General features: G+C 41.0%; 2 protein-coding genes across 7 annotated transcripts in view; one reads left to right on the top strand and one right to left on the bottom strand.

Annotated features, from left to right (window-relative positions):
• gpc6a (glypican 6a) overlaps positions 1-16,429 on the top strand; it is a 165,662-nt gene that overhangs the window by 86,613 nt on the left and 62,620 nt on the right. For both annotated transcript variants that reach the window (XM_027281729.1, XM_027281730.1), the window contains exon 4: positions 5,378-5,543. In XM_027281729.1, the coding sequence (XP_027137530.1) occupies positions 5,378-5,543 (166 nt within the window). The remainder of the gene's footprint in view (positions 1-5,377; positions 5,544-16,429) is intronic.
• Positions 3,309-16,429, bottom strand: part of LOC113746360 (uncharacterized) — a 17,928-nt gene continuing 4,807 nt past the window's right edge. For 2 of the 5 annotated variants that reach the window (XR_003462796.1, XR_003462794.1), the window contains exons 2-3: positions 4,066-4,273; positions 3,309-3,709 (exon numbers count right to left, since the gene is read on the bottom strand). Coding sequence is in view for 1 of the 5 variants with exons in the window: in XM_027281731.1 (XP_027137532.1) it covers positions 3,540-3,709 (170 nt within the window). In the remaining 4 variants the exon portion in view is untranslated. Of the gene's footprint in view, positions 3,710-4,065; positions 4,274-4,769; positions 4,926-16,429 lie in introns of all 5 variants that reach the window. The other 3 variants (XR_003462795.1, XR_003462797.1, XM_027281731.1) reach the window with 3 other exon arrangements.

The raw sequence follows: 16,429 nt of genomic DNA, 5'->3' as shown, positions 1-16,429 counted from the left end.
ACATGCTGTCCATGCAGTGTTATCATAGCACTTAAACATCAGATGAGTAGATTATTGTTTTAATCTCACTCTAGATCTGAGGCATCTCGCTTCCCAGTCCTACCCTCAGCCTGCTGTGAAATATTCCATCCACTCTACTGTAAATAAGTGCTAACAAGATTATCAGATTACCCTTCATCCAGGGCATGCGGCGACTGCTGGGCACAGTAACTGCAATGATGTAAAAAAAAGCCTGTAAGATAATTGGAGGCACCATTTTAATGCAGATTTTTCCAAACGCTCACAAGGCTCAAGGGCAGCTTAAAACGCTTTTCCTATTTGCAGTCTGAAATATATTTCTGTGGTCGCCACTAACAAGCCATACGAAATGTAAGACTGGGGTTGAAACAGGACTATAGTTAAGGAAATTCTCCCACTGTTTCTTCTGTATATCTTAAATAGGGTGTCTAAAAACTGGGCCAAGTTTAATTGAATTGTCAGTAACAGATTAATTCCAGAACTTTTTTTTATTTATTTAAAATTCTCATGCATAAGTACTGTACTTTATTGTACATGTAAAATAAAAAAAAGATTAATTGTATTCAATGGTACAAAATGACATTTGCAATGGTTTGCTGATGTTGAGTAGAAGATACAGTATGTTATGTTTTCATTAGGCTGTTCTCTGTAGCGCTGCTATCATTTATACCATGGCAGTGCAGCAGTGAATTTATTATGTGAATATATTCCAAAGTCATCCTGTCAACCAGTTTTTGTTTTATGATTGTGCTTTAAACTGGATTTAATGTCCTTGCCCAGGTACAGTGACTTGGTGGAGCTGAGCCAACAGAGGAAACAAAACGCACAACGCTCTCCATCTCTCCCCCGTCTGTCACTATAGCAAATATATTTATATGCAAATTACCCTGTGAAATAAAATGATTCAAATAGCTTGATAGGAAAATGTTATATTTAATCTGTGGGGTTCGAGTCATTGATGAGGGAAAGGGTGGAGAGCGAGAGATTGCTGGAGATGCATGGTGATGCGGGTGGGAGTGGAAGTGCAATCTAAAAACTGTCTGTGGCCCTGTCTCAGTTACAGTCGACTAGCCAATTGCATGTAGCAGACTGATTTGACTCATGGTTTCATATACGTGGTATTTATTTTGTAAATACAGAAAGTAAATAGTGCACTTAGTCCCACGATACCAGGTGATCTGAGATCTGAGCGCCGCCTGGAAAATCGTCGCTCACCTCAAGGACGCACCTTACCCGACACAAAGCTGTAGCACAGAGAGAAAACGCTTTTCAAAACATTACAAATTGATGCCCCAAGCAATGATATTTCTATTTGACCAAATAGTTTACTATATTAACAAACACATTCACAACACCAGATTAGCCAGTAAGGGTGATAATTTAGCCCAAGGTCCAATGCATTGTAGAAAACTAATTTACAGAGCTACCTCAAACTGGAATATTTTACTCATTAACATACACCTAATTAAAAATAAATCATGCTCTAAAAGGAATATGCAGAGGCGTTTATTGGCACGTACTGTAGATGACAGACTGAATAGTAGGGTTTTTAAATATTAATATTTCCCTTCATATAAGTCGTATAACTCTCGTATACCTAGACGTTTTTTTAATTCGTAAACTATCTAGAATTTTTTTAAGAGATCTAGTTAAACGTGTGTACAATGTCTGAGTGATGTGAGTGTCTAAGCGTGGGGAACTGTGAAGAACTGTATGTGTCCCCTATGCATTTGCATATAGTAGTGTGGTATGCTGGGTGGAGGTGGGTAGAGTGGAGGACATGGAAGCTGCGCGCTTAAAGTCGGAAATGAAGAGGAGGGACTGTGGGTGTGATGTCTGCAGCTGTGAGACTATAGCGTGTAAGAACTCACAGGCCACTGAAGCATCGATCGAGGGAGGGATGATTTAATTTTTTTAAATATTTGTATCAACCTCAAATAACCTGTCATATAACTCTCATTATTTTTCTTTTTATTAATTCATAAACTATCTGGAATCTTGTTTCTAAATTTATGTAACAGTGTCAGCTGGCTTTGATTTGTATATGCATGTAAGCCCTGATAATCATTTTTCTGTATATTAATGCAGTTAGTGTTTAATATGTAAATGTGTAAGTTTGGCATGGACCTAATAAGACACACAACAAACACATAAGAAGACGTTTAGAAGACTTTGGACTGGTTGTGTAATGCAAAGTCTTTTTCTTTATTTTCCGCTCGGAGAAAGTCCTCAGTCTGTATAGAGACTGGCTTGTGAGTGTATAGTGCAGGCACACAGTGACCACACTGAGATCTAAAGGTTAGAGCTGCATGTGGACAGCCGCTGGAGACAGTTTAAAGGGTAACTTCAATATATTACAATCCGGTCCTTATTTTCTCGTGTTTTTCTCAATGTGACTGATGGGGACAATCATTTTTGAATTTGGTCCAGTATTGAGTGAGAGCGCTGCAGCCTGCAGCCTGAAAATGTGTTGCAACGTAATCCTTGTTGGCAATTAAGCACCGTCAAATGTCCTTCAAATGTCAGAGTGCTTCTTTTTGCCACTGTCTGGCTCAGATTGTTATTATAGGTGTCTGACAACGTTATAAACCCTACAGAGAAACGTTTTATGTATCTTTCGCTTGATTCAGACTGGGTCAAGTCTCGCTCAAGGAGAAGTCTGAAATCTCCTTTGTGGGCAGAGAGTCACAACACCCACAGGAGCACCACCAGTCTCTGAGCTTCGCGGCCTCGAAGCAGCTGGTTCATCCTCCTCTGCCTGATGCCTCTTCGCTCCCTCTCTGTTTCTCCTTCATGCACATGCTCCAAGCTCCAAATAAATACCACATTGCAATGCATCAGCCAAATATTCAGCCATGACATTGAAAATCTTTTCTTTCCAACACAACAAACTCTGCCCGGCCATCATTACTCCGCTCACATTTCCACTCTTGACTTCTTGCAAGTCACCTCACTTCTCAAGATTTCCGAACAGATTTGAGACACACACTCAGTGAGACACACACAGCAGTGTTTCATTTCTCTGTAGGGTCATATTGTCAGATAAGAATAATCTGAGCCGGTCAGTGGCCAAATCAAACACTTTTAATGGACGTACCTTGACAATGCGCCCATAGGGATTATGTTGCAGCCCATGTTGTGGCTACAAGCTGCAGCACTCTCACTCAATACTGGACCACATTCAAAACTTGTAGTCCCCATCAGTCACTTTGACAATCACAGATCCAAGATGAAAAACAAAGTTATCCTTTAAGTACTGTACAAGCACTGTAAGTTTGTAAATGAATGAATAAAAGAGCAAAAAATTATTTGGCCTTCTTTGCTTTAATGATCTGCCGACAGGACATGAGATATACTTTATGAAAATGCATCATTCTAGAAAACAAAGTGAGTTTCTGCAAGTTAAAATTTGGGAAGAGGCAGTTCCCTCCAAAGCAAACAGTGTGATTGGCGTGTACTTCTGGTTTGGTTTCTCTGTCCAAATGTGGCAGTAGCACCTGCCTGCTCCTTCTGTTTGTCTGCTAGTGTCTTGTCCGGTTTTTCTCTCCGTCTGTTTCATCTGTATCCGTCTCTCCCATTTTCTTGGTGTTTGTTTTTGCTGCGTCTTTGGCAGCGTCTTTGGCTTCCTTCACAGCCGCTTCTCTCTCTCTCTCTGTTTGCACTTCTTTTTCTGTACTTCCTCTTGCACAGACTGCGAATAAGAAAAACAAAACACTAGGTAATGTTGTACATAAAGTATAATGACTGAATGGCTGTTAGCAGACACCTAGCACTATTATAAGTGTTTATTACAATATATGAAAAAATATTTAAATATAACATGTTTTGATAGAAGTTTGATAGAAGATAGATTGACTTTAAGTGTTTATTTACTTATATATAGAAGTAATAAACGTTCCATTAGTCACTTTAGATTATTTTACATGATGCCACACAAGCCTGACACATAAATCTTTTCAATGCATGTGTGTCAGCTGTGGTATGTGTTCAATCAAATAAAGCTTGTTTGTGAAAAGACCCATATTAACAATTTACAAGAACACATACCAGCGGCTGATGCAGCGGTGGAAATGACAGCTAGCAGCCCATTTTAATGGCCTTCTTACAAGACTTTGCGTGATGTCAGCGGCAGATTGCAAATGTCAAAGATGGTTCATTTGATCCTTGTTTCCGGCTGCCAGGAAGAAGTGGAAGCAAATCCGCTAATAGCGCGCATCTCTGTCTTCCCGCTCTCTGTCTCTCCTCCTATTTCTTACTACACACACACACACACACACACACACACACACAAATGCGTGCACACAGGTGGTCTGGTCATCGTAGCAATAATATCAAAGAAAAACGGCAGTGTTCAGAACAAGCCGATGTCATAAGCACGGCATCAGATGTTGCCATGGAGCTATAAAAGTTTTCCATTTACAGGTCCTTCTCAATCACATATGGGCAGTTGTCTGTCTTTCATGTTCTTTTTCCTCCATGATAACGGTAAAACAAATGAGTTACACAAAAATGAATAAAGAATTCAGTTTAATTGCATGTCTCTCTGCTCCTTCTGGACGCTCCTTTTTTTTTCCAGTTGAAGGAGTTTTTATCTGAATTGAAGGTCCGAGGCTAGAGGACGTCTGAGGCTGTATGGATAATAAAGCTCTTTAAGGGAAATTTGTGATTTTGTGCTATACAAATACAACTTACTTGACTTGACCTGACTTTTATTAGTCAGTATCTTGAACATTACTCTAGAATTAAGATACCTTTTAGTGTGATGTGCGGTTCCTCTGCCACAGATAAACCATGTAAGTGTAGACCGTGGCATCCAGTTGTACGGCCCTGCCATTGACCAATCTGCCGACCATCCTTGCACACACACACACACATCAGGAGTCTCCAGAGTGTGTGCTGGACAGAATCTAAAGTCAAGCATGAATACAAAGGCTGACAGGCCAATTATCAGATGTACTCTTCGTTCTGCATCCCCACCTCTGAAGGGAAGCAGATGTGAGAATGCTGTCGCTTTCACTCTAGCCGGTACAATGACATGGCCCAACAACAAAAGGCAGAGCCTTCACAAGGAATCGAGATGGACAGAGTTGTAAACTTCGTCTTGTCATACAGTTTTATCTGGTGGGCTTTCACATTTCAAGCTCCAGGAGATGTGATGTAATGAGGGGATGTTTGTCAAAAGTTGAAATGCCCCCACCGTCCTGAAATTTCAGTTGGGAATCGCATTCCTTAATATTGATGCTTTATTGCAGCTGACTGTGGAATGCAGTGGTTTCTCCGTCCCTTGTGGTAGATAGATCATCACAGCGTGAGGTGTAATGAGCTTGACATAACTGAAGAATTTCTCTTTGTTTCATAGGTGAATGTAGTTCCAGCGTGTGTCAGAGCCTTGACCAAAATGATGTACTGTTCCTACTGTCGTGGCATGCCCGGGCTGAAGCCCTGTCACAACTACTGTCACAACGTTATGAGGGGCTGTCTAGCCAACCAGGCAGACCTAGATGCCGAATGGAACCTTTTCATTGGTAAGTAAAAAAAAAAAAAACTGTCTGATTCAAATTAAGTGCCCTTGCACCTGCTTCTTATTTTCTCTGTCTAATCTTTGTAGGCTTGTGTGTCTGTCTGCGTGCACACTTAAGCTTGTACTTTTACTGTCTGTCTGCATGTTACTTTTCTAAGGCAGTGTCTTTGAATAGTCTCTGTGGGAATTCAGTAGGATGTGCTGTGTTAGATTCAGCTTTAAAGGATTTACAGAGACAAAACTGAAATCTTATTTGTGCAACCATTTTTTATTTTTTTTTTCTGTCTGAAATGTTGTTTACTATTGCTGGAACCCTGGCATGGTGCTTAAGGCTCTGGTCCCTGCTGTTTGGGATTGATAAAGGAGACCAGATCCTAGGCAAACACATTTTCTATAGTGTTTCCAGCTGAGCTCAGTGAGTAATATAGCACTTCAGTTAGGCTGTAAGTAGCTGGCTGCTGTAAGCCCTCCTGTTAAATGGATACCAAGGAAGCACATAGAGTGTTCCCTCTGGATCTTTTGTAGGCCAATGCTTTATTTGTTATGTACCCCAATCCCATCCTCCCACCCACACTTCCAGACTTTTTTTTTTTTTTTTTAAATGGGGCGACGTTTTTTCTTCTTTTTTTTGTGTGAGACATCCCCGAAGACTGTGTCAAGTGAACTGCGTTTCTAAGCTCTTGGCTGTTTTGTGACAGGCCTGTCGTTCGAGAAACCATCATATGATGATGCTTCTTCCCTCCGATGGCATGTCTGAAGTCTCAGATCAACACAGGCCCCTGTGCACTGAATGAGATGTCTCGCAGCTTTATGACGTGTGTTAAAAAGTTAGTGTCTTGTTCGGTTGTGAAGAGGCAAATCTATTGCCGCAAAGGGACACCGGGCTTGACAGTAATGGGAAAAGCTGTTGTTGCAACAGAGTGATGAATCTGGTTAGACAAAAACACCCCAGAGGTGTGGAAAAAGTGGATTTTTAATTTTTGAACCAGTTTTGTGTAGACAGTTTTTTTTTGGTTTGGAATGACAGCGCGGTTGTTGAAGGTATTATAATTAGAAATGTAGAACCCAAGGGAAGTTTATTTTTGCAGTGAAAGACTCATTTTTTGATGTCTACTGACATTTTGTATTCATTATCTGTTGCTAAAGAACTTCGATTTGCTTACTATGCAGCTCACAAGAAATATTGATTCGTCTTTCAGAGACAACTTCTAAATGTAGCACAGGTCACTTCTCACCACTGGAGCACATCTTTGCATTATAGAAATTTATGGATTGAGCCCGTACACAGTCTGTCATTGTCATCCCTTCAAATCATCACTTATTATAGAAGGTTAGATCAGAGGCACAGCATTCAATTTTTAGGAACTCTCAATGACATTTACCTGTGGACTTTATTCAAGCTTAAATGTCACTATCAATACAATTGATTGGTTAAAACCAAAGGAGAAAGGAGACTCAAGGCTTTTTATTTGGTTTTAAACGTCAGCAGGAGAGAAAAGAGTGACGCGTTCTGAAAATGGTCTATAATCTCTCCAAATCCAGCTGAATCAGGAACATTAATGTAATAAATCAAATTTTTTGTTCCCGGCTTTTATTAAAAACAGAATAAAAAGAAGGATGCCAAGTCGGCTTTGTGAAAGCAAATGGAAACTAAAACCAGATAATGATTTTTTTTTTCTCTCTAATGTACAAAGTTGAGCTTACCTCATCCAAACATTAGTGCAGTAGTGTTAGTAAAAATTTAAAAGATGATTGCATCATCCGTTTTTACATAATTCCTCACTGAGCAAAACAAAGACTCATTTATATTTATTTAACATTGTAAATGTTTGTTGGATTTGCTTAAATATAATAAATTAATTTGAACAAAACATATTTAGTTGAAGGTCCGGTAATATGGAAGAAATGTAATATGTTATAACAGACAAAACAGACCCTGGCTCTAGATTGGACCTTTCGCAAGTTTCACAGCCAATTCTCCCCTTCATGCTTAGAAGGGGAGGTGAGGCATGCTGTATTCAGTTGGTTGCTATCTGCAACTTCACCCCTAGATGCCATTAAATCCTGCACGCGGCTTCTTAATTACTGGATAAAGTGAATCTGTCTAAATAATTGCACTCCTTCATTCTGGGATTTAGTTCCATGCTCAAAGGCGTCAAAGGTGATGTTTCTTGGCATTTTGACAAATTGTCTGCTCCATTTCTGTCAAACCAGGAGACACATTTCACTCTTCGTCATGTCTGCTGACTTCATACTGAGCTGTGGCATTGCAACACAAAACTTTAGCCACCAGAAAACTCCTAACTAGGTTAAAATGGACCAATTAACATGCAGAAACTTGCCAGCCTGGCATCATTAGTGCTACTAACTATACATAATACAACTCAACACAATTGTGTATCACCAAAGCAGTATTCAGTGATAAGTTGTAGTATCCACTCACCTACAGACATGTTTTTATACTTATTTTGTTTTCCTTACACCATAAGTCTGAAATTTATAGAAAAATGAACTGTAATTACTGTGAGGAGAACAGAGGATGGACACTGCCAAACATTTTCTTCTGACATGTGCTTAATATAACAAGCTGGCTCATTAACACGTTTTATTATCTTTGAGTTGAATTTCTAATGATTGGCAGTGACATATTGTGTCAAATGAGGTAAGCCTTTTAATTGAACCAGCATGAAGCCCATCTAGTCTGAAGCATGTGTGTTTTTTAAGCCTTTGGCTCATTTCCAGCTCAACACAGTAAAACTGTCAATCTGAGAAATATGGTGAAGGATACTATCTTAGCATTTGTAAGGTGTGATGGATTTTTCTTAACGTTATCAGCATTCATAAATAAGTCTTTTATATAACAAATGAATTATGATTTATGGCAATATGGCTGTATGCCACTGCAATATGACACAAACAACTGTTGGGACTAAAAATAAAAACTTTATTGCTAAATAATCACAACATGGAGCATAACTTCAGCTCTGTATGAATCTCGTGTTGTTCTCCTGCTTCTTATTAAACATTTATAGAAATGTACCTCAATCCCCAGAACGCAAAACACATGGTTACATCAACTACCGCTGCTGACATGTCAGTAAACAACAACAGGTTTTGGCAAGTGCCTAACAATAACTGGAGCAAACCTTATTCAGATTCACAACAACGCCTGAGAATCCCATCACATGGCTGATTCTCTAATTTGTTGGGAAAATGAAGATCAGGAATAATCTGTCATCATTTTGCCACAGAAAATATGTTTCATTTGATGAAATGAAGCCTCTGCTGGAAATGTGAAACAGATTTTGAGTAGTAACGGTCGACTCATGCTGTTTATTGTAATGATCTTTAAAACATGTTGTACCATACTGCACTTCTTCACATATTCAGAGAATTTCTTATTCAATTTTGTGTTGCCTCTAAAATATACAGCGCATTGTAATATATTTTTCTTTTAGTTTCTTTATTGTGGAATTGGAAGTGTAACGTGTAAATCAGGGATTGTGGTTACGCCTACTGTTGTGGTCCTGCTTGACATCCACTGAATGTATTATTATTATTATTATCATTATTATTAGTATTAGTAGTAGTATTGTTATTGTTAATATTAATATTATTATTATTAATATTATTATTATGAATAATATCATCAATCATAGTCTACAGAAACCTGGAAGGGACATGGAAAAAAAAACTGTGTACTTTTGCGTTATCTCGCAAAGTTTTGCAAGATCTGCGGAATCTTGCGTTGTTTTACGATATTTCAAGGACTGGCTCAATTCCTGGCAGCGGCAGTTGCTGGTGTCTGGTATCTCACTTGCAGAGCAGCACAGCAGCACGTCAGAGGCAGCGGTTGAGACAAATGTTAAGAGATTAAAATAATTGCAAATAAAAATTTAAAAAAACAGATGCCCATAACCCCAGACTCCAGCAACTGCCGTGGCATTTCAGTGGCAGCTGCAGCGGTTGAGAGATTAATTTAAGAAAACCTTCTAAATTTATGTGGAAATCACGTAATTGAAATGCTACTTCCAGCGAGTTTAATACAACACTGATGACTGTCGACAGATACTGTAGTGTATCTGATCGAGCACTCAGTGCTCGACTATTAGACTGCAGCACTCGAGGTGATTACTCCTACTCCTTACTCCTCGCCTCTGTTTGTGTTATTTAATATAACCAGGTTAGAGACCCACGATTAACACTATAATAGTCAGACAGTAACATATAACTACAACAGATACCCAGACACCGGCAACTGCCGCGGCAGGTCAGTGGCAACCTCACAGACGGATTATCATGACCAGGCATGGTCCCCAGGTCCCCAACCTTTTCCTAACTGCGGACCGGTCAACGGGCGGGGGGGGGGGACCGGTCCGGTCCGCGCGGCCCGGGGGTTGGGGACCACTGAATCATGACCACGGCCCTGGACCGCAAAGCAAAAGTGCTCCGGGTGGGGGTGGGTGGACAAAGACGTGTTCCCATAACGACCCGGGCAACATGACACCAACACAAAAAAACGGGCGCTGCTATAATACCACTAATACCAGCACTGAGGCACGTATCATCGCCACACAATGATGGACTTCACGTTTTCATTCTCGCTGCACAGACATTATTGTAACATCCGCCAGAGAGTGTTGACGAGATGAGGTTACCATGACGATAGTTAGTGCGAAAAACGTCCGTTTATTGACCTGGAACATTAACGGTTACTGTCGGCTGTAACCACGACAACACAACAACAACAACAACAACACTTCAAATATCAGTGTTCACACTTCCCTTCCCGCTTCCCATCCTCCAATCACATACCAGCCTTAAACACATTTCAGACATGAATCAGACTACCTGCATCATCTTTTCTGGCCTGCCTCTCATAAAAAAAAGTCCTGGAATAATGTCACAAACTCCAACTCCCGGACCAGTTCGGCTGCTATGGTCATGAGTGACAGACTGTTCAGGCGTCTCTGGGTCATTTTTGTCCGAAGTTCATTTTTTATCCTGGTCCATTTTTGCGAAAAAGGCCGTTCTCCGCCGCCTCATCCTCCACTAGCGATGTGATCAGACGAAGGTCAGCCTGCCCGTGTCCGTTGGCTGCTGTCCGCCATAGTTCTGGTCCGGCGGTGGTCCATAGGAGGGGAAGCGCGGTCCGGGCCACATTTTGCCCCCCCCCCGTGGCGAAACTTTTCTCGTGTCGCCCCGGGATGCGTGCGGCCCCATCGGTCTGTCCGACGCCCCCGTCTAGCCTTTCAACAACCCCGCTCCCAGGCGCCGCTCCCCTACGTATATGAGCGGTATCGAAAATTACGGAGTCTGAGCGGTGAGGTGTAGTCCTGGCTCCGCTGTTTTGAGTACCATCAATCTTTCCTCGGTTTGTGGTGAAAACAATGTTGAGGTTGATGTATTATGTTGCACCAACAGCATCTTGGCTTTTTGGTTCTTTTGTTTTCTTTGCTAACCACTGAGGCGACCTGCTTCTCCATTTGAAAAAAACGCGGGTTGGACCCCGGCTGGCCGTACGTATGTCCATTGCGTTATCACACATTACTCCGTTTAATATAATTTGAAACAGTCAAGGATTTCATTATTGTGGGTTTATTATACAAAACACATATTATTTTTATTACAAAAAAAAACAAAAAAAAAAAAACACTCTGAAGCCCAGGCCCCTATGGATCATGGGCCTGAGCACACGCCCACTTGGCCCATGCAGTACATAGTGTCTATCATGGACATATAATACATAGACATATTACATAGACGCCGCATTGAGAAGGGTTGGTCCGTTGGTCGCGATAGCCTTCAACGTGCCCCATATTGGTAAAGGGCAGTCTGCCCGTGAATATACAGGAAAATGGACTGAACTTCGATACAAGCGCCTTTCTACAAAGTCTTCGTAAGTTAAATAGAGATATATATAGACTGGGAGACAACAGGCACGCAAAAACCACGTAGTGTAACTAATGCTGAGTGGTTTACGCTACAATGTTGTGGAACACTGGTTACTGGATGATAATACTGAAATATTATCTACATTTAATCTGTGTCTATAATAACAAGATCCTGGAAAGTAGATGTGACATAGGGTTTTTCTGGCCTCATAAGCCTCAGGCTCTACCTGAACGATAATACATATACACGCACAACAACACACACACACACACACCACACACCCCCACTATATATATATATATATATCGTATATAGATAATCTAGTGGGGTGGTGGATTTTTGTGGCCTGGGGTGGGTTACGGTGATAGTGGGGTATGTTGTGGAGGTGTGTGGTTGTGGTGTGGTATATATATTAATAATAGAACTAATATATATATATGACTATAGTATAATATAGATCATTAGAGTATATGTGTGTGTTATGTTAGTATGTACCACGTTAGTGCCTTATTAGTGTGTGTGTGAATGGGTGTATAAGAGACATTAACTTAAAGAACTTGGTAGAAAGGCGCTTTATGAAGTTCAGTCCATTTCCTTGTATTAGTTTACGGGCAGACCTGCCAGTTCCAATATGGCGGCGACGTCGACCTACGATTCAGCGCTCAATGCACCGTCTATGTATATAGGTCTATGCCGTCATGGGCAACCTCAGCTGCAAATCTTTGCGAGATAACGCAAAACTACACGCCATTAATTTTTTTTTTCTCCATGTCCCTTCCAGCTTCCGTAATATTTGTCCTTAAAATTATATTATCATCTCATTATTGCTCTGTGCATCACTCTTTACCTCTCTCTAACTATCTATCTACCCCTCTCTCCCCATGCCTCCTCTCTAACTCAGCGGGTCGTGGCAGATGACCATGAGCAGGTTCTGCTCGAGGTTTCTGCCTCTTAAAAGGATGTTGTTCCTTGTATGATGTGGTTGACGTATGTAAATGAAGTATTTAAAACTGAAATTGAATTAATAAATAATTTTTTATTTTTTTATATTTTTTTGGCATTTTCAAGCTATAGATTTTTGACAGAGACAGCTAAGAGCGACAGGAAGTGGGTGGAGAGATGGACGCAACCATGCCCGCACACGTGCCCGGTGGGGGGGGGGTGGCGGTCGTTCGAACACCCTTGGGCCCGCTGCAGCAAGGACTGACGCCTTTGTACAATGGGGTTGGATGTCTCCCACTCGCTATCGACACCCCGAATTGAAAAAGTCAATGTTTTAAAATATTCATTAAAAGCATAGTTTTATTAGCCCTACCTAATCAACCGAATTTTGGGAGTGGTATAAGTAGAAGAAAGAGGAAGAAAAGAAAGTGTAAAACAATAGCAAAAACTTTGTTTTTGGTGTAAACAAGTCAAGCCCAGTGAAGTCGACTTTTGCTAAGCCATTAAAGTCTCTTAACAGAAGCAGAAGGACCTTATATGAGACACGACAATAACAAAGGCTTACATGCTTGGGCGGAACACAACAATATTCACTCATCCTGTTTACTATACGTTAATATAAAACACAAGCGGCTTTTCATGTCGTAAATCACCACTGGCGGCTTGTACGCAGAACAAATGTGCTTATTCCAGAAACACATGAACCTTGGTGGATACTCTGTGTAGCCTACATATCAGTCTGCACGAGACAGAGGACTGTTTACATCATCCCTGGCCATCCTTTCAACAGTTTGTAAAGTCACAGTACAGTAATTTGGACAGTTTGGTAAAGGTTACACCGATCAACGACTTCCATGGCGTTTCCATGCATGACAAATGGAAGACAGACTGTTTCAGTGACACAATGAAGCATCAGCTGGAGGAGGATGGGGGATTTACCTGCTTGTTACCTGTGCTGAAGTGATTTTTAGGCAACCCTGAACTTTTAGTGTGTGGTGGTGCGAGGTGTGTGTGGTGTGGCAATTGAAGGGTTTCAGAGGACCAGAATTCAGGTTTGGCCAATGGACGGATCCCCCAGACCCACAGTCACCCTGCCATCATGAATAATTGACCAGCCTCTGCATCTACAACCACATCATATTCATTTTTTCTCTTGTCCAGCACCTGGTTAACCTATACCTCGAGCAGAAGAGAGACGCGCGAGAGACGCGAGACAGCCGCGAGGATCTGTTGTTGGTTACTCACCCCGCTGTCGTTTTTTTTCCGGCTTCTCCACACCCTCAGATGCCAGTTTATGCAAACGCCCTGGAGCCCTGAGGAGTAACCCATTTTTCAGCCTACCCCTTCAACCTTCGGCAGTTGTCCAACTGAACTGTTCGCTAAACCCCCCTTCTGCCCAACGCAATTGGTCCAACTCCTCGCCTCACCCTAAACATAATCCTGGCACGGCCTGTCAGGCCCCCTTGTGGCTCTCTCCACCTTGTGTCAACGCTGGTTGTGCCGGGGGCTGTAGTCGAGAGAGACAAAGAGTTTGAAGGGTGGTGTCTTTTTCAGTTGTTCAGACACCAACAAAAATAAAGTGAAATGTAAGGCATGTTTGGTTTTTTTTCTGTTTTTTTAACTCCAACATAAGCTTTCAATTGGTTCCCGCAGGTCCCGTACTCATTAGGTTGTTAAAAACGTGGTGGGCACCCCAGCAAGCTCCACCTCGTGCAGCGGTGGTCCCAAATACTGTCACAAGGCGGAGTTTCTTTGCACAGCGGCGTCTCTTCAGCTGCTTACTATTAATTACAGTTAAATGTATTCATATAATGGTGAGCCAATCAACTACTAACACGGTTATGGTACTTGTGGGATTACAACTTACCTTGTTCTGTTTCCTTGCTCTTTTAAATGAAGGAGTGTCCGTATTGATGGTTACCAGCCTATCCGACTATTGGCCAGCATTTGTTGTTGCTCGTTAATTGGATTTGGGAAAACCATAACTCCAGCCACCTAATCATGTTTGCAGAGACACCATTACATTGACCACCATATTGATCCTCACACTGAAAGCATTAACAGTGAAACATGACTCTTTTTTTTCAAATAAGCAACCAAATCGGTATGATGTTGCACCCCGATGTCCTGACCCTGTCCAGTTGGCTTTTGTGCATACTTAAGTGCTAGAAGTTAACTACAGGTGCAATGTTCCTGCCATCAAAGAAAGTTTCAATTGAAAATGGAACACATTTTTTTTTTTTTAAATCAGCTGAAGGCAAACTTTTTTCTCTCTTCCACACGAGCTATTAGATCAATTACCTAGCTTGCCTAGACCTGGTTAATACACCACAGTACCGTCGTCTATTCACTGACGAAGTACATCGCCGGTGACTGAAACTGCGTGCTTGTTTGTCTACTCCTGTCCTGAAAAAAAAGGAAACCACATTGTTCAGAATTACGAGAACTTTCCCAAGTGGTAAAATCGTACTACCCTTATCAATTTAACATGCCCGTGCAAGAATGGAAAAGACTGACACGCGAGCAACAGTAACGAAGGTGGGGCAGCAAACTCATGAACTGCCAATTCTAGTGAATGGATCACAGCAGAAAGTAATTAAGCTCATTCTTAGCTTTAAAATGAGAAATCGTGTTGTAAATACATTTGTAATTCCCTTACTGCACTGCACGGCTTGCCTGGGTGTACAACATGATTTCTCGAATTAAGATATAGTCCCTGTGTTGTCCTCTATTGAAGTCCTTTGCAACCCACAGTGTAAAGCCGATGCCGCATTGAATTTTTTAGTTTGCTTCAATTTTCTTTTTAATTGCCCATGGAGTGTTGTCCCCAAGTGTAACTGGAACCCTCCCCAACAATTCTCCCCATTCCAAATGCGAATCCAAGACAGCCGTTTTTTTTCTGTCCTCCAGGAAGGACTTTTTTGTGATGTCCCTGGTGAGGATTATGAAGACGAACACCAGCCAAAGTGCTTTAATTTAAAACGATATATATTAATGATATAATATATATTTTAATGATATAATATAATAGTAATAAAACTATTATATATATATATAATATACTTGGCAGAAACCTTGCAATTATGCGTTAAGTGGCAGTTTTAGCGCTTGGAAATGTCTAGAAAGAGACTTACTTTAGTTACTAAAACCTAAAAACTCACTTTAACTGTGGAGTTGTTTCCTCCGCCAAGAAAAGACATAGAGAATATGTATCTTTTAAGTTAAACCTGATATAATTTCCAACTCGAGCACACACACAAACACACACTGACACACAGTAAACAGGAGATGGTCCCTCAGTAACAACATGACAGGAACAAAACGAGCTTAGCTAGTGGGTTTCTGCCCTTCGAGAGCTGGTGAAGGCTTGGAAATGACTCACTTGGAGCCTATGGAAGTAACTCCATATCCCCAAGCATAATCAAGAGTCCAGTGACTTTTTCTTTCTTCTGCCTACTGGAGCTTGTGCAGAAGCTGCAAAAATGCTGCTTTTCTGTATTTGGCAGGAAAGCTTACGCAGCTATATTTATATGCCCTAAACAACTATTCAAATTTTTTCCTAATACATGGGTTACCACAGCGATGACCACTATGTTTTTATTATATGATTGCTCGGACACAGTGTATTACACAATGTTCATCGACATTTAGGTTTTTTATATTTCGAGTTATAAGCACGTGAAATTGTTACACATTCACTTTATGTAATTTGCCATTCCACTGTCATGGAAGGGCTGCGTAAGAAATAGTTGTGTGGAACTTTATTGTGTTTGCCTTCTTGAGAGTTACACACACCATGCCCAAATATGAAGCTACACTCATCAGCTTAAGCTTTAGCTTAGTCATCAAAACTGGAGGCAGGTGGGGAAATGTTAGCCCCAGCTTCATATTTAACCCATACAGACATGTAGTTAATCTTCTCCATCCAACAACTCCAAGAAAGCAAATAACGTAATTTTTTCCAAAATTCAAAATAATTCCCTTGAAACTCGGACCGGTTTAACAATTTTCAAAGCAATTCTTTCATATTCCCCATGCATGATTCTGATTCAC

Source organism: Larimichthys crocea, chromosome VIII (genome assembly GCF_000972845.2).
Source record: "Larimichthys crocea isolate SSNF chromosome VIII, L_crocea_2.0, whole genome shotgun sequence".
NCBI classification, from domain to species: domain Eukaryota; kingdom Metazoa; phylum Chordata; class Actinopteri; family Sciaenidae; genus Larimichthys; species Larimichthys crocea.
This window is presented reverse-complemented; position numbering and strand designations above follow the sequence as displayed.